Source organism: Syngnathus floridae, chromosome 14, assembly GCF_059516105.1.
Source record: "Syngnathus floridae isolate MCC-2025c chromosome 14, RoL_Sflo_1.0, whole genome shotgun sequence".
Taxonomy (NCBI): Eukaryota; Metazoa; Chordata; class Actinopteri; order Syngnathiformes; family Syngnathidae; genus Syngnathus; species Syngnathus floridae.
The window spans coordinates 8,724,329-8,737,040 of NC_142426.1; the positions used below are offsets into that span (position 1 = coordinate 8,724,329).

A 12,712-nucleotide genomic window follows, 5' to 3' on the forward strand; every position below is an offset into this window, starting at 1 on the left:
GCAATCGTCAGACAATTAAAAATGGTGTTCCGAGACAAAAGAAGGCGCGCAATCACGATCCCCCATCGATCCTGAGATTCGCTCGGCTTGGTCCTGGCAACGCGCGCTGCTCCTTGCTGTCAGTCATTCTCTAGCGTTGCATGGGACCAAGCGCCGAAACAAGTCTGATAAGAGGAAGATGATGATGACGATGAAGACAAAAATTATATCATCTTGCAATATGAGGACGAAAATATCGACAGTGAAGGTTATGATGACGATGATGACATCACAATGACAACAATGATGATGAAAATGATCACAATGATATTAAGTCTTTGACTGAAATGGAAAATGAAAGCAAGCAAAGCTTTTCTTTGTGTTTTGGTTGAAGGACAAAGAGACAAAAAGAGACAAAACTCGAGGTGCAAACGTGAAGTTGTCGCCTAATCCTCAACGAATAAAGCGTTCCCATTCAAGTTTTGCTACTGAACCAAACTTGTCACTGTCAATCAAGGCGGAGGGGGCGTGGCCCGTGCGTGCGTGTGCGTGGCCACGCAGCTGCTTCCTCTCACTCCGCGAACATGATCCTTCATATTCATCATATTAGGCACACGTTATGAACACGTATGAAGTTAGCGATGTGGGGAGGAAGAGCAGGAGGAAAAGGAAGAGGAGGAGCAGAGTCAAAGGTGAGTACATCATTTTAACATATTTCATGTCAAGTTTGTCTCCCAAATGATTTCTGAATGTGGAGTTGCGCTCAGCGAGGTCAGTGCTTTGATTTGTTGTACTGAACAACAAGCGCGCTCAACCTTTGGATTTTTTTTTTTAAATTGAGATCAATGCAAGTTAACTTTTCTCAATGATTTTTTTTTATAGATTCCAAAACTGCCCTCGTTTCTTTTCTTGCAAATCTTATTCCAACAACAATAACAACTGTTAGGAACTGCTACAAATAACTTATAGAGTTACGTCATGATTAAAGAATCCATTATTTAGAGCAAAGACGTATTAGAAAGAAATACCCTTGTTGCTGAAGCAAAGCTTTTGTTCAGAAATATTCGTACGTCTGCATACAACGCATTATTAGGATTATTATTACGAAAAGGAGATATTGCGCAAATCTCGCATTCTAGAAAAGGAACGAGGTGCAGTTAACTGGTGTGGAAAAGTTGAGAGCGGCGTTTCCGATTGCGGGAGGCAGATGGCCGCCGTTGTCGTAATTACACCATCAACAGGTCAGGCGCTTTAGCGCGTGGCGGGATTAGCGTGCCATTGTGCCGCATCGTTGTTTGTTTGCTAATCCCGACAAAAGGCGGCAGATTACCGTTTGATGGCCTTTTTTTCTCTTTTAAATCCAGAGTTTTTATTCAAAGTATTTTCCCCCACTAATCCAACTTCCATTTTCATTAACACGCACACGCACGCACGCACGCACACTTTCAGAAAATCAAACAAGTTTCTTGAACTATCAGAAAAACGAAAAAGCGAAGAGTCAAGTGACAATTGACAAATTGTCATCGTAAAAATGGGTCGTATTGATCCTACGCTGCGATTGTTGGTTGACATTGATTCTCCTTTAAAAGCAAAACAGAAATATAAAGCAGATCTGGTCTCTTTCTCGTGATAGTCCATCAACTTTCCTCGTATGAAGAAAAAGTTATTAAATTGAAACACAAAAGAGGAGATTATTGTTTTTTCGGCACCATATGTCACTTGAGTAATTCCTCCTCTGCCGTTTGCTCATTTCACAAATGGACGCTCGGATTTTCGGTCCCATTTGCATCACCTTGCATGACTGAGCTTGCTTCCTTCTTTACATCCTACATTTTTAAAAACCTAACATTCGCCTCGCTCTGAACGTCTGTCAAATTCAATCTCTTTACTGTTGTCAGTTACGGGCGGCGAGGAGGCAGGGAGGATTGGCGAGCGAGTGGGCCAGCCACTGAGCATGGACGGCCCGCCCGCAGCCTCCGAGAGGAAGCGTCCCCAATCAGGGCACCACCCGGCACGGGAGAGGAAGACCAACTCGCAGCGACCCGATTTGCGCTACGACGCCATATCCGAGACGGGCCCCCTGTTTGCGGTGGCCGTCAACGGCCTCCGCTTGGAGGGCAGGGGACCCAGCAAGAAACGGGCCAAAATGAGGGCAGCTGAGCTGGCTCTCAGCTCTTTGGTCCAGTTCCCCCATGAGGGGTCGGAGGGCATCGGGAGCGCCGCAAACGATTTCACGGAGGATCAATTGGATGGCTGGCAAATGTTCGACACAGATGGCACAGGTAGCCAAAGTACTCACGCGCAAAGAATTGATACCGCTCTCTTTAAAGGGTTTCAAAACAAATAGCTGGCACGAGGTGACTGTGAGGATCATCAAGCATCAACGCGTCTTTCATTCCGGTTGATTGTAGCTGAGAAAAATCTCACTTAGCTCGGGCACTCACTTACTTTTTCTCGGGCAGAGAGGAAGGTCTTCCCCCAACCTGGCAGCCAATCCAGCCCAAGAGAAGTGGTCAGTACTCGGCTCTTGGGTGGTCTCGGTCCGATGGGGCTGCTCGGTCAACTGCGACCCGGCCTGTGCTACTTCTGCATGATTGAGCGATTTCCCGGCCGGCTGGAGAGACGTTTCATTGCGGCAGTGCGGGTGGACGGGCGGATATTCGAAGGCTGTGGTCACAGTCAAAGATCCGCCAAGGCCCGGGCGGCAGCTGCCGCTCTGCGCTCTCTCTGTGATGTTAGCCTCGGGAGCAAAGTGAATGGTCTCTGTGGGGACCGGCAGCAACTTCCTCAGGTGAGCGTAACACTCGTTCAAAGGAGCTGTTGAGTATGAGCAGATTGGAGCTCGTCCCCAAACCTGGACCTCAAGTAGAGTAACAAGTCTGACTCCATTGCTGGTTTCTTCTCCTGTGCCTTTAATTCTTTCTTGTGGTCTCCTGTCCCCGTTCCTTCACTTGTCTTCTTGCTGTTTATTCCTTCCTCAATCCTCACACATTTCTTCAACTGTTGTCATTTTCAGTTTTTTGCAGAGGCCATCTTCCAGCTAGCAAGACAAAAATACCAGCAACTCATGGACCAAAGCCCTGCCACACCCAATATGGCCGCCATTGTCATGACGACAGGTTGTCATGGTTCCGAAGGGGAAGAAGTTGCTATCGTTATTTCAGATCAATAATTGGAATCGTTTTTGCTTCTAGGGTTAGAGTTGAGCACAGCTGAGGTGGTGTCCATGGCAACTGGAACCAAGTGTTTGGACTGGGATGGCGGTCGTTGCGATGAGAATGCGCTGCACGACTGTCATGCTGAGGTTGTGTGCAGGAGGGCGCTGTTGCGTTTCTTGTACGCTCAGTTGGAGACACTCCTGATACGGTAAAGTCTAAGAGTCGTTGAATCAAGTCAAGGACAAGTCTACATCTAAGACTAGAGTAGGCCTGAAACCAGTCTAAATCCAAGAGTATATCTAACAGTAAGTCTTTTGTAAAGTCCTGTAGACCAGACTGCTGTTGGGCCGGCGTCCATCTTTGAACCGGTGACTGGTCGCCAAAGGGTCTTCAGGCTGCGAGACCACATTGGACTCCACATGTTTGTCACCTCATCACCATGTGGAGATGCCAGACTTAACTGTCCCTACGAAAACGACACTTCACGTGAGACTCTTAGCCAGTCTTGACTAGCTCTGGACTAAATCTACATCCAAGTCAAGTCCAAAGTTTAAGGCTTCGTCTCAAGCAAGTCTAGGACTACAGTAGATGAAGTCTGAGAGTAGTTCAAATAAGTCTCAGATTAGGGCCAAGAACTAAATACATAACTAGGCCTCAGAGTAATCTCAGCGAGTCTATGAATACAGTAGGACGACAGTAGTCCGAGCTCAAAAGTAGTCTTAAGTAAGCCGAAAATAAGTCCAAGACTCTGGAATTTTGAGACGATGGAATCTAACACATCTAAATCCAAAACATCAGAGTCAGAACTCAGTCAATAAAGTCTCGGACAACGTCTTGAAATTTAAGTCAATAGAGAGAAGTCGAAGAACTTTTGGAGAAATGGAAGACAAAGTCCAAGACAAGTAGAATCACATGTGCTGCATGTGTTCTATAGAGAAGACCCAGAGAGAGAGACCACGTAATCACAAGTGACCGTGTGTCTATTTGTGTGTCATTAGCGTCCATGAAGCACAACATATTGCGCTGCGGCCTGAGGACTAAGGTGGTGGGTGGCCAGGGAACGTTGCCCATCACAGCTCGGTCGGCCAATCCCATGGGGGCAAGCCAGTCACCGGGTAAACCTCAAGTCAGCATGTCCTGCACGGACAAAATAGCCAAGTGAGTAGCAAATAGACCAGACTATGGGTGCCCAGGTCTGGTCCACAAGAGCCACAATCCACCCTATTTTAGGTTGATCCTGACTCCAACACACCCGATTCAAATGATCATCAAGCTTTGCAAAAGCCTGAAAATGCTCCTGATGGTTTGACTCAGGTGTGTTGCAGTACATGTACATCTGAAACAGGTTGGATAGCGGCTCTCGAGGACCAAACTTGGGCTCCTCTACACTCTTTGTTGGGCTTTCAAAATTAGACTTAGTAATACGAGACTTCCTGTAATGACTCTTCTGTCATGGACTGAGTTGAAGGACTCTTAAACGTGACTTAAGATGGACTTGGACTCCCCTCAAACTTAGGTGGACTACTCTTGGACTTTGATGATGTCCACCACTGGACTGCATAGACTTGATATCACTCTTGGATTTTAACTACTCTCAAAGTTATTGTCAGACATAGACTAGTCTTGGACGTATTTAGATAACTTGGAATCGGTTTTACTCCTCAGATTGTTTTGTGTAACAACAGGTGGTGCGCGGTGGGCCTGCAGGGAGCGCTGTTGTCTCACCTGGTTGAACCCGTGTATCTTCGGAGCCTGACGGTGGCCACGTTGAGCCACACGGGGCATCTGCAGCGCGTTCTGGCTCGCCGCCTTGCCCCCAATAAACGCCACGCTGCGCCCTACCGACGGCAACTCCCGCTGCTCGCGTGTACATGTGCACTTTAACCCTTCCCTCCCTGTATGGCCGCAAGTGTGAACAGAAATGTTTGTTGCAGGTCTGAGAAGGGTCGAGCGGCGTGCGTGCGGAAATTCGTCACGCGTCAGCGTAAACTGGAGTGGCGGCGACGGCGACACCGAGGAGCTCAGCACCACGTCGGGGTTGCGCAACCGCTGCGGGACGCCATCCAGACTCAGCAGCTGTCGTTTTTTCGTCCGCTGGCAGCATCTGCACAGACGAGTAAGTGCACGCGCTCGACGCAACAGGTGTTTGGGTGCGGTTTACAAATTGCTTGCACGACTGCGGAGTAATCGAGTTAACATTTTGCAATCATGCAGTCGGCTATATTTTGAAAACGTGTCTGCGAATGCCTCGTGGTCATGAGTCTTAAAGCAGGTGCTTAGTTGCCCCATGCCTCGTCCCTCAGCTCAACAAGTGGACGTCAGAGGACAGGCTGAGGACGTACGTCGCCTGGAAGGAGGCGGCCAGTCCGTACCAGAAGGCCGTGCGGCAGTTCGGCATCGCCGTGCGGGACGCCGGACTCGGAACGTGGAGCAGGAAACTTATGCCGAGGGCTCCGGGCGCCGAGGAGTGTCGATAGCTTATGGCGCTCTGAAAACAAGCGCAATCTGACTTGCAGTTGGAGGTTCTGGCTCGGAATTTGGGAAGAGCGGCTGCCTTCTTGCGTCACCCGCCCATTCTAAAAAAAAACTGTTCACAAGTTAGGTTTATTTTTCATAAAAATGGTATATATTTTTTCCCTCAGGAAGGCTTCCGAGTTGCATTTGAATGAATAGCAATAAAACTCAAATTTATCTTATGCTAGTTCAGTAAAACGCTGAAAAGTGCCCATATTATTAGCATATTTTACTGGAAGTTAAAAGGCAATTCTGACTTGACTTCCATATATTGTTTTAGTCAGTGCTAACTAAAAGACAGCATGGTAGCGGAAGCATATATAGCATGTTATTAATACAGACACTTGAACAAGTTGACTTTGTCTAGAAAAACAAATCACAGCGGTGTTAGTGATGACTATTTATTTCTGTTCTATTTATTTTTTTTTGTTCTTGAAAAGTGTAATGGGTGTCCATGTTTTTGTCATGAAGCGACAGTGACATCTTGAAGAGTAAATTATGCATAGCATCAGTCACTTTGATTAGAAAATGATATTGCATTACATGTGTCATAATATTGTCATGACTATTTTTATAAGGTAAAAAAGATGATTTGTACAAGTGTGAGTGTCCGGCAGGGGGAAAAAGATGTCAGAGAGGCTGTGTCGGTCAGCGACAGTCGTTTTATTTTGATGGATGTGTACCAAAGTGACTTTGTTACAAGGCCAACGTTCAAAATGAAGAGGCAGCATTTGACTGCTTCGAACGTGTTTGGCTCACTTTCAAATACGACCAGGTTGGAGAAGAGCTTTTCTTTCTTTCCTACATTCCATAAAAGACGGCTAAACGACAAAAGTCTGCAAGTAGACATCAAATCTGATTGGATGAACTGATAGCTTGCACATTAAACATACTCTCTTTGTATGTGTGTGCGTGTGTGTGTGCGCGCTAATAAACACAAAATATTTTTTATAGATTACCCTTTACAAATAGTGTGGAGGACTAAAAAGTGCTAATACAGCAGAGTTAAAACATTTATTGTGTGAAAGCGAAGGGCTTCACACACGTTATTCCTATACTTGAATATTTTTCAACTTATTCTGCCCACTTTTTTTACCCTTAACGACTTCCACATACTTTAACCAATTGACTTCGTTTCACTTTTAACTTGTTTCTAATATTCATGACAACATTGTTCGCCATTCATTCTTAATGGCGCAGTCAACATTTCACATTGACATTGTTCCAGTTTGAAATTCACAGCATTCAAATCACATTGGGGAAGATTTTCAACATTCCTAAAATTGCCGAGTTCAAGAATGACACATTTTCACGTTTAAAATTGGCGCAAAATTTCATTTTTCACTTTTAATTTCTACATTTTTCAACCCATTCCAACTTTAAAGTGTTCATCTTTTGCCTATCTATTCCAAAACTTCCCACTTACCCAAAATTCCACCTTTTCAATATTGATGTTCATGCCAAATTTTCCCAAATTTCATTTTCCCCTTCTAATTTCTACATCTTTTGACCGATTCAACCCATTCCATCTTTAAGTATTCATTCAGCTTCTTCGCCTTCACACGCAATTTGTCCCGAAATTGCAAATCCTCGTTAAAATGTGCCATTCAACCTATTTGTTTCATGCAAGAAATGTACATAATATAATTATTTTACAATTCAGTTGATTTCATGGGCTGTTTTCCATTTAAATTTTAAAATAGTTTTAATCCTTATGTTCACCACATGAAACAAATTGGATGAAACAATGAGGCATTTCATAACACGTTTAATTCCTCTTACAAGGAATTCATTAATTACTTCAAGGTGAATTTGTTGATTGATTTGATTTTAAATAAAGACTTTTTGTACACTTCTTGTCGGGGAGTTTCCCGCACAAGGCAATTGATGTGTGATGTGAAACGCACACGTACATACGCACACAGTGCTCAGTGCCATTTCTCGCTGTCACGTTGATGCCACTTTTGATGGACGCACAAAAACTCACGTGAGGCGTGGACAAGCAAAGGCAAAGTGGAGGGGCTGGCTCACTTCTCCAGCAGTAAGGCGGGGATGTTGATGTTCCAGCCGATGGCCTGCCGGTCGAAGCCGCAGGTGAACAAGTTGCAGGAGGCGTTGTCCTCGCACCAAGCCGAACAACACACCATCCGTCGGTGGCCCTGGAAAAATTCGGCAGTAGTCCCACTTAAAGACCATATCCGAACTCAAAGGATCCAGCAATACGGATAGCGCATCTGTCAATCATTCTGACCTGTCTGTTGCTTCGCGGCAGTCTGGCCAAGCGCACGCCGGACATGTCGAAGAGTCGGACTTGCCGATTGTCGTGAGGCAGCGCGATGATCCTCTGACTCACTGACACGCTGATCCTACACGCGTAGACACGCACAAGCTGCACATAATTCCACGAATTGATGAAAAGAGAGGTCGCGAGAGGCTCGCTCGGTACCTGTTGACAGCCGAGTCGGTGCGGATGGTGGCGATGGGTGAGCGCATGTTCTTCAGGTCCCACACCTTGACGGTGCGGTCGTCGCTGCCCGACACCACGTTGTCGCCCACCGTGAACACGGCCGACGTCACCGTGCTGCGGCGAGGAGGAGGGATGATGGGGAGTCAAATAACATCCACGCTACGGATGACAAGGACTGTACAAGATTCCGGAGGGCCTTCCGCAAAGAAATTAGTCATTAATAACGGTAAATGTTGTACGGCTTTGGATTTTGTGGAGACTTTGGATTGAAAACAAAAATATGGGCAGATTCACGGTTTTCCCCACCAATCGATACTGGTGGTCAGTTACCATGTGGTATGTGATTATTATTATTATGGGTCATTATGATTACCAGATCATCCACGCTTATTTGATTGACCTGTCTTAGGGAGTTCACATGATACTGTATGTAAGAAAACATGAGTGAATAGTGAAAGGCAGTCCGACAAAATGAGCAAAATAGCGTTTGGTTGATGAGTGTGTGAGAGGACATACTCCGTGTGTCCTTGGAAGACGTTGACAGAGTGGATGGACGGGTCTCGGAAGTCCCACAGCCTGAAGGTGGTGTCCCTGGATGACGTGACAACCAGTCGCTGGCTTGGGTGGGTGCAGCAGTGCGTTAGCTCCTGGTCGTGACCTGCGTAAAGACACGCGTTGACACGTGGCGTCGCCTGAACGACGTCATTCATGGAGCCACAGGGTGGGTCGCGGCGTACCGGTGAGTGAATGCACCAGCTCCGAAGTCTCCACGTCGTAAAGGTTGGCGGCGCGATCCCAGGACGCCGTCACTGCCTGCTTCCCGCCCACCAGCCAGTCGGCGGCGATCACCACGCCCTGGTGGCTGCGCAGTACGGTGCTGGGCAGGCGCGCCGACGGGCACTCGCTGGGCCCGTCCGCCTCTGTTTCTGCGTCATCCTTGTCGGAGACGTCCACGTCGTCCTCGCAGGGCGGCTGCTGAAATGTCGGACATCGGGGTGGGGCCATGAGGACACGAGCTTGTCGTCAAGCCCGACATTTTCTGACCATATACAATGTTGCTCGTGCCCCCGATCAAAACAGTGGATTTTGACAGTTTCGTTCATATTCCGCAAAGCAAACAACATATTATTCCAAAGAAAATATGGGGGTGGACTTCCCCCTTGAAGCTTACACTGACGTCGGCAACGGGCTGCGGCATAGGCAGCTGCACCAGGAACCTCCACACGTGAGCCGTCTGGTCGCCGGAGGCTGAGGGGAATCAAACGGCACTTGGTGAAGGAATTGGAAATGAAATGTGTTTCTTATTCTCGTGACTTTTGTGTTGAAAGCACATTTGTGCTCACGTGGCTAAAATATTTCTAACAGGGTGCCTGTCTGCTTGTTGCCATTGACAAGAGGTCGGGAATAGCGGTTACCCGTCAGTGCCATCTGCTCAGTGGGATGGAACTTGATGGAGTTGACTGAGGACAAGCAGACATGGCACAGTCAACACACTTGGCACCTCCTCAAAGTGCACGTTTGGGCGAGCAAAGTCTCCACTGGCATCACCTGATCCCTGGTGGCCCAGATACTTCAAGAGACATTTGCCTGTCTCAATGCTCCACAACATGGCCGTGTGGTCTGAGGAAAAACAAACACCAACAATACTTATTGAAAATGCCATTCCTTCCATTCAGATCTACAGCAGAAAAAAACAAAGCCGCTCTTATATGTACGAAGCATCTCAGTTGAAGTTCTGTTCACTCATTCGGACTGGCACCAAAAATAGGTAGAATGCCCTTTTAGTGAAAACGTGCCCAAAAGATAGCATGATCCAAAAATACTTAATTTCAAAGTCATCTTGCAGGTTCAAATGCAACCGAGAGATAACATGGAGAGAGAGAGAGAAAAAAAAAAAAAAAAAACCACTTGAAAATGTGACTGTCCAACAATGACACGGGAATCCCGGGGATGGACCAAGAAGTTGAAGAGAGCGTGCCGGTTACCTGCAGACGCGGTTCCGAGCACGATGGGCTGGATGCGGGTCACGCTCAGGTCCCAGATGCCGTCTCGGTGGCCCGCGTACTCTCTGAGCAGCTGGCATACGGCTCGGGATGTGGTGGCTTTAAAACTGGACACGATCTGGAAGACACACAGACTGTTCGAGACCAACCCTCTGCAGGACGAAAACATTTTTGCACTTTGCACCATTTTAGGTCAGAAAATCCCACACCAATTTTTGAAAAACAGATGGAAATTGACTATCCTGTACTCAGTGGTCGGTACCTTGCTGGTGGAGGCCTTGTAGGTGGTCTTTAGTTTCTGGGACAGCTGACTGGTGCTGTGGCTGGCTGCGTGGAGCACAGAGCAACGTTTCAAACCAAACTAAAGCAAGCCATGCGAGACTTTCGGTGTAGACTCACTCTTTGCTTTTAGCGTCCCTTTGTTCAAGTCAGCACCTTCCGGCACCTGTCCGTCTACGGCCAAGCGCTCGTTCAACGTGTCGATCTCTCTGCGAACTGTGCGTCAGCGAAAAAAAGAAGCTCAAAGAACAAAAGAAAAATTTCTATACTCCAAAGGGCACAAAAACATTTTTCGGCCGATAACGGGACAGGCTCAAGCCCTATGGAAAACAGCGGACGCAGGTTTATGATGACTTACGTTCGAGGTTCTCAATGTAAAGGTGCTCAAACTCCCTCTCGATTTGACTGAACAGGTCCACTAGGTTGCTCCTCAGAGAGAGCGGAAGCTTGGAGTCCTGTGCGATAACACGCAAACAAAACATCACACACACGTCAAAATATACTGTGGTACCTCGATTTCACCGATTTCCATGAAAAGACATGGAACGGTGCGGGACTATTTAGGAAAACGTACATTAATACGTACACTAAAACTACAGGGGGCAGAGGATGGAACCCTGGGGAACACCCTCATAAGTCTTTGATGCTATTTTGTGCCAAATTATGTAGGCTAAAGATAAACTAAAGAAACTCGATTTTGTGTTCGGTGCTTTTTGCTGTTTTTGTGTCATGAATTGATTGTTGACATCGTTTTTGATGTACAAAAAATGTCATCTTATGTACAACACTGTGCAGCAGTGGTTTAAGTATGTCCTTTGATAGTCAATCGAGGTTTGGTGTTATAGGTTTCAGCTGCCGACAGATTTTTAGCCCGCGAGTGCTACATGACTGCCACATCTGAACAGTGGTGGGCGGCCAAAAGTAAAAATGAAGACAAGTGTGCATGTGAACACAAACACCTCTCCTCCACCCATAGATGTGTGCACAGTGCACTGGACAAGACACTACCACATCTATGCTATGCCTAACTTCATTAGCACAATTCATAAGTCACCATCATGATAAAACAGACACACACACAGAGACAGGGATCTTAAAGTATATCCTTAAACTCACCTCAGTCCTGGCCAAACATTCCAGATTATCACACGACTGGAACCAAAGTCAAAAGTCAAGGTATAGCCGATGGAGGTGTGTGATGGAACGTTTGAAATATGCCCTGAACGAGCGCAACATTTTCAAGAGCAAATGAAGTGCTGCCCACCTGCGTGTCCAGCTGCACGTCCCTCTGCAGGAAGCCAGACCGTTCCTGTTCTGTGCTGTTGGTTCTGCGTATGGACAGACTGTGGGACTTCCTCTTCTGCTTGGCCTGCCGGACCGCACCTCCGCCGGTGCCGGCACCGCCCGTGCCGCTCTCCACTGGCATGCCTCCCACTTGCCGAAGACCTCGGTGGTGCAGTCTGAAAGCCGGAATTTCTCCCAAATCAGATCTCATTCATCTGTTCCAGCTCTGTCCCCAATACAGTAAAAACTAATCCATCCAACTGTCCGTCCATCTTTAGATTTGAGATTAAAACAAGCATTATTTTGGTGCCATTTCAGTGTTAATAAGGAACTAAGATTATGGGAAGGGGGGGGTCCGGACAAAAGCGGTGATTTGCCGCCATCTTGCGGTATCTTCAAGCAATTGCAAATCTGTGAGTCAATTACTCGTGGATTTTCTCTATTTGCGACAAGGCTCCGGCTCTCCCACGCCAACAGCGGGGGTACAATGTACCACAACCGCAGTTGAAAATAACCTAACAAGTGCAAAATGTGTTGAGACGACGTTGGGTGAAATAAGTAAAGACATTTGCAGTACTGGCTTTCTGTTTTCCTGAAACTTGTGTGTAAAATATGACTGCTGTCAATCACCTCGCTCGGCACGACAATCAAAAGTTTGTGACGGAATGGGAAATGGACAGCAAAAGAGTTTACGGCAACGTTTAATCGCCAATCTCGCGACGGAATTAGGAGGGTAAGCTAATGTTGACGCCGTTAGCTTTCAATAACACTAACAGGCTAGCTAACGGAGGTGTCAAGGCGACCAAGGGCGACTGGGAACTTACCTCAAAGTCTACAGGTGAGGCGACGGCCTGAAGAACATGGCCAGGAATTAGGTCGAGCCAGTAAATAGATTGAGGAAAACAACAACAACATAAATACAGACGCCCTGACACTTGACTAGCGCTGCTACCTGACGGACAAGGAGCGACTTCTGGTGCAGTGCAGCGGATTTTCACAATAAAAGCATGAAGACGTTCCATTAATTT

The 12,712-nt window shown here is 46.9% G+C and overlaps 2 protein-coding genes across 8 annotated transcripts; one reads left to right on the forward strand and one right to left on the reverse strand.

Moving 5' to 3' along the window:
- The first annotated feature begins 417 nt into the window (after positions 1-417).
- Positions 418-6,392, forward strand: LOC148387556 (inactive double-stranded RNA-specific editase B2-like). Of its 3 annotated transcripts, none has more exons than XM_088397152.1 (10): positions 418-671; positions 1,878-2,261; positions 2,442-2,770; positions 2,996-3,098; positions 3,174-3,345; positions 3,460-3,623; positions 4,136-4,295; positions 4,823-5,004; positions 5,072-5,253; positions 5,441-6,392. In XM_088397152.1, exons 1-10 carry the CDS (start codon positions 599-601, stop codon positions 5,612-5,614), a joined length of 1,923 nt encoding a protein of 640 aa, XP_088253278.1. In that variant the 5' UTR covers positions 418-598; the 3' UTR covers positions 5,615-6,392. The 3 variants fall into 3 exon arrangements, with proteins under 3 accessions (XP_088253278.1, XP_088253280.1, XP_088253279.1); XM_088397154.1 differs by lacking the exon at positions 418-671 and adding an exon at positions 679-750; XM_088397153.1 differs by lacking the exon at positions 418-671 and adding an exon at positions 812-1,220.
- Positions 6,296-12,680, reverse strand: LOC148387557 (WD repeat-containing protein 37-like). Of its 5 annotated transcripts, none has more exons than XM_088397158.1 (15): positions 12,509-12,680; positions 11,665-11,910; positions 11,517-11,552; positions 10,759-10,855; positions 10,521-10,616; positions 10,384-10,448; positions 10,104-10,239; positions 9,667-9,738; positions 9,534-9,578; positions 9,290-9,366; positions 8,856-9,090; positions 8,635-8,776; positions 8,098-8,232; positions 7,903-8,017; positions 6,296-7,810 (listed from the first exon to the last, which is right to left on the reverse strand). In XM_088397158.1, the coding sequence occupies exons 2-15, from the start codon at positions 11,893-11,895 to the stop codon at positions 7,679-7,681; spliced, it is 1,614 nt and encodes a 537-aa protein (XP_088253284.1). In that variant the 5' UTR covers positions 11,896-11,910; positions 12,509-12,680; the 3' UTR covers positions 6,296-7,678. The 5 variants fall into 5 exon arrangements, with proteins under 5 accessions (XP_088253284.1, XP_088253283.1, XP_088253287.1 ...); XM_088397157.1 differs by having other exon boundaries at positions 8,856-9,093; positions 12,509-12,679; XM_088397161.1 differs by having other exon boundaries at positions 8,856-9,093; positions 11,665-11,860; positions 12,509-12,678.
- Between the last annotated feature and the right edge of the window lie 32 nt (positions 12,681-12,712).

Coding starts and splice junctions, on each gene's coding strand:
- LOC148387556 (XM_088397152.1), top strand. CDS start 599: ATGAACACGTATGAAGTTAGCGATGTGGGGAGGAAGAGCAGGAGGAAA. Junction 4,296..4,822: donor TGCACGGACAAAATAGCCAA/GTGAGTAGCAAA, acceptor GTGTAACAACAG/GTGGTGCGCGGTGGGCCTGC. Junction 5,005..5,071: donor GCAACTCCCGCTGCTCGCGT/GTACATGTGCAC, acceptor TGTTTGTTGCAG/GTCTGAGAAGGGTCGAGCGG.
- LOC148387557 (XM_088397157.1), bottom strand. CDS start 11,895: ATGAGATCTGATTTGGGAGAAATTCCGGCTTTCAGACTGCACCACCGA. Junction 9,579..9,666: donor TCTGGGCCACCAGGGATCAG/GTGATGCCAGTG, acceptor GCTTGTCCTCAG/TCAACTCCATCAAGTTCCAT. Junction 8,018..8,097: donor ACCGACTCGGCTGTCAACAG/GTACCGAGCGAG, acceptor CTACGCGTGTAG/GATCAGCGTGTCAGTGAGTC.